This window comes from Arachis duranensis, chromosome 8, assembly GCF_000817695.3.
Source record: "Arachis duranensis cultivar V14167 chromosome 8, aradu.V14167.gnm2.J7QH, whole genome shotgun sequence".
NCBI classification, from domain to species: domain Eukaryota; kingdom Viridiplantae; phylum Streptophyta; class Magnoliopsida; order Fabales; family Fabaceae; genus Arachis; species Arachis duranensis.
The window spans coordinates 13601136-13605025 of NC_029779.3; the positions used below are offsets into that span (position 1 = coordinate 13601136).

The 3890-nt window shown below is 32.9% G+C and overlaps 2 protein-coding genes across 2 annotated transcripts; both read right to left on the reverse strand.

Annotated features, from left to right (window-relative positions):
• Position 1: 1 nt before the first annotated feature.
• On the reverse strand, positions 2-1625 carry LOC127741213 (DNA repair protein recA homolog 3, mitochondrial-like; the record flags this gene model as incomplete). Its single annotated transcript, XM_052253249.1, has 3 exons — positions 1502-1625; positions 671-843; positions 2-91 (listed from the first exon to the last, which is right to left on the reverse strand). Coding segments are annotated over exons 1-3 (345 nt in total), but the record flags the coding sequence as incomplete, so codon positions are not given.
• On the reverse strand, positions 854-2735 carry LOC107460915 (loganic acid O-methyltransferase-like; the record flags this gene model as incomplete). The annotated part of the gene is made up of 3 exons (XM_052253251.1): positions 854-1650; positions 1872-2213; positions 2301-2735. Coding segments are annotated over 3 exons (837 nt in total), but the record flags the coding sequence as incomplete, so codon positions are not given.
• Positions 2736-3890: the final 1155 nt, after the last annotated feature.

A 3890-nucleotide genomic window follows, 5' to 3' on the forward strand; every position in this document is an offset into this window, starting at 1 on the left:
GAAGGGCCTGGCTCATCAACCTAGCCTGCATTGCCATGTGTGCATCCCCCATTTCACCATCAAGCTCCCCTTTAGGAACAAGAGCAGCCACCTGTGAATGTAAAGACAGAAAATTTAGTAGATATATACCCAAATAAGATGGAGGAAGTAAAAAGAAAGACATCAGAGGAACATTAAATTTGCTCATTCTTTCACACTGTCAAGTCAGACTAGTAAATCCGTGAAAGATTTATAAGTACAAATTTCAAAATCTAAAATTTGGCCCTAGGTATGAGCTCAAAAGAGAATCCATTGATGAACAGTTTCCAATTTTCCCCATCACAAATCTTTCCTCACTTATAACCAACGCAGAAATGCTATATAATACAAGTAGCAGCATATATCTTTGAACATGAATAAAAACAGAATCAATCAAAAAATTTCTAGTGCTGATGAATCTTTTTATAAGAAGGCTATTTTGAGTTATTACCATAACTAAGTATAACTAAATGATAATACTGGCTAAAATCACATTCTATTGGTGAAAATTTTATAGTTCTTATACTGATTTGGCAAATCCTATAATAGATAAGGACTTAAGTGCAGCCACCACTACCGATATAATCCTACACAAGTTACAATGGGAACCAAGGAAAGTATTAATTAAATCAAAAGGGAGCTGCATACTTACACTGTCAACAACAATTACGTCAACTGAACCACTACGGATTAAGGTATCCACAAGACTAAGTGCTTGTTCACCACAATCTGGTTGTGAAAGCAACAAGTTTTCAGTATTTACACCAATGGATTCTGCAAGTGCCTTATTGAGAGCATGCTCAGCATCAACAAATACACAGTAGCCTGCATGAAATGAAGATATGAATGCAAGCATAAACTAACTACAAAATCCTTAACATAGATTCCTTACAAATACATCATAGTAGTAAACAGACAGCCCTTCTTACTTATCTTCGGTATTATGATGTTATTAATTGTGGTAACTTCATTTTTATGATCAAAATAGCATAAATTAAGCCTGAAATGTTGATATAGCCCACCAAGATACTTGTAGTACAAAATTTAAATTATACACATTATACCTCTTACTTCTCTCTCTGCCAAAAGGATAAGAGAAGTGGAAAACAGAACACAACCTGTTCACAGCTGGAAACTAGCTAGGTGCTAGCAATTACAAATTGTTGCTGCAGTGCAGAAACAGTGATTAATGAGGAAGTAGAGATATTTATTTAGTGATTTGCCACTTCCAAGTCATAATTGAGTTACAAGACACTGACACTGGGATAGGCATTCATTCGGTGTTACAACAGAGAAGAATACATCCACTGTATTATCACAATGTATACAGAAAATCAAAGGGAGGGAGATTAAAGCAAATGCCTCTTGTGATTGACAATAACATATTGACAAGTTGACAACTATAGGGGTTATGGTCACATTACAACCCCAAAAACAATATAGACATTATCATCAGGGGCAAAAATTAGCATCTATAGATAACCTCCTTGCTCCTGTGCCTCTGAAATCACATGTAAAGCAAGAGTTGTTTTCCCAGAAGCCTCTGGACCATATATTTCCATCATGTATCATCTACGTTTTGTACATTTTGTGACATATATTTAACGGCACCGGAGAGTTGGAAGTTGAAAACTGCAAGTAAACATCGTTAGCCACTCTGATCTGTTATTGACTTAATACAAATTTTGAACCTCTAATAAACCATTAGATATTTAAGCAAAATTCAAATATAGCATTAATATCCAGTTTAAGATAATTAGTAGTACAAGAATGGAACCAACTCTTTATTATATCCCCATTTACTAATTAAACCTGATGATGTTCACATTGAATAACACAGCCTATGGCCTTGCCTTGTTCTTTCTCCTGAGAAGAACAAACAGCACATCAAGTTTTAGTTTATCTGTGTTCATGATGTCTGGAAATTCTTTAACTTTCTCGGCAAAGCGTTCGAAAAGCTTATCAACTATTTTTGCTCCAAAGTGTTTCTCAATCGTCCCTTGCAGCGCAGCTCTGAACCATGAAACAAATATTTGCCCAATTGGCAATGACACCATGTTCTTGAATTCCAATATTTCCATCCACTCAATGCTGAAACATTCATCACATCCTCTAAGAATTTCCTTCACAGCCTTAACAGAAGGGTATATCAAAGGCACATTGAATGAATCCACTTTTTCTTCACTAATCACTCCCTGCATTAATGATAATTAATCAATTAATTTGTTTTTCACTCTTCAAGATATGTAACAAAAGGTTTACTATTTACTAATTCTTCTTACCACTTTGGCCATATCCACAAGGCAAGTTCCAATGAGTTCAAAAACTTTAGCAGGGTCTACATCTGAATCAAGAAGAACATTAGACACAGGAAACTGAAGTAGCATTAGCCCATTTTCCACAAGTTCTTGAGCTCTAGCATGGAGGAAATTCCCCATGTCTTTGCTATACTGAGTTGCATAAGCATCTGCCACTTCCTTAGGTGCATCAGTGTAATGAATCCTCCCTTTGTTACAAGCACTAGAATCTGAGTCTGTGATCTCATTGGGGAGCTTAGAGAGCCAGCAAAGTGCTGCAGAAGAGTGAACCAAATGAAGTGTTTGTTTTGGAAACAAGCGTCCACAGAAAGAGCCAGGAACAGCGGTTGCATAATAGATTCTTTGTTGGGGAAGGTTCTTGAAGAGTGTGTTGAAGTCATTTGAGACTTGATCATTGAAGAGAAAGGAAGGATGTTTAAGTCTTTTTATAAAATTAAATAAATAAATATTTTTTATTTTTATTTAATTAAAAGGGTATTTTAGTAAAAATTGTGATATACTATATCTTTAAAAAAGAAAAAATTAAATGCTGACGTGGAAAATAAATTCCACATGTTTTATTGTTATTTGTCCATATCTTAATCGTATCGATACATATTAATTTATCATCATACCGTAGCAAACACCTTATTAATTTATTTGTTGTTGTTGTTGCAATAATAATAATACAAAAGAAGCAAGTTTGTGAAGGGAAATTTAGGAATAACAGTCGAGTTATGAAAGTATGATCTCATATTTAGGGAATCAATAAGCCGCATGTAGAATCAATATCACTAATATTTGCATTATATTAGACTATTTATATTACATTTTTTAAGTGCAACTTAATGCTTAACACAAACTTCCCTATGAATAAAGTAATGTTAGCACTTAACAATAAGTAAAATGTAGTCCAAGAAAAAATGAAAGAGAAAATTAAGGTCAGGATAAGACATTAAGACATGCAAGAAGTTAGATGGTGTGATGGAATGAAGACAGAAGCTGTGGATAGCACATGCTTGAAAACTGCTACACACACGTTTTCGGGAACAAAGCCATCCCTGCTTATTTCTCATCATTCACTTTCACCCAAAGAAGCCAAAAAACCAAACACAAGCCCTAGGACTCTTTGTTGAATGGTTGTACATGTTTATTTGCACCTATTTTATACACCATATTCATTTAAGAGGAATGTTAAGGCCAGTAAATTTTATAATTTGTAATTATTATTAGTATTTTTAATGGTGTGAGATTACATTTAATGATACGAGATTATTCATTTTTCTTCTATTACTTAAATATGGACCAAATTTTATTAATAAAAATACTGACCCCCTAAATTTTTTCTTCATTTAATGCTCGTTTAATATTTATTTTTTATGTATATTTTTTAAAAAATATTTAATAACAAAAAAGTCAAACAAAAGCAGAACTTATTTTATTTAATATTTATTAATTATTAAAAAATAAAATAAATTTTCGACTTTTTTATTTTATCTCCTTAGTATTGGTGATTTATTTTATATTTAACTGTGTTTTAATAAAAAGATAATAAATATCATTATGTGTTGTCAT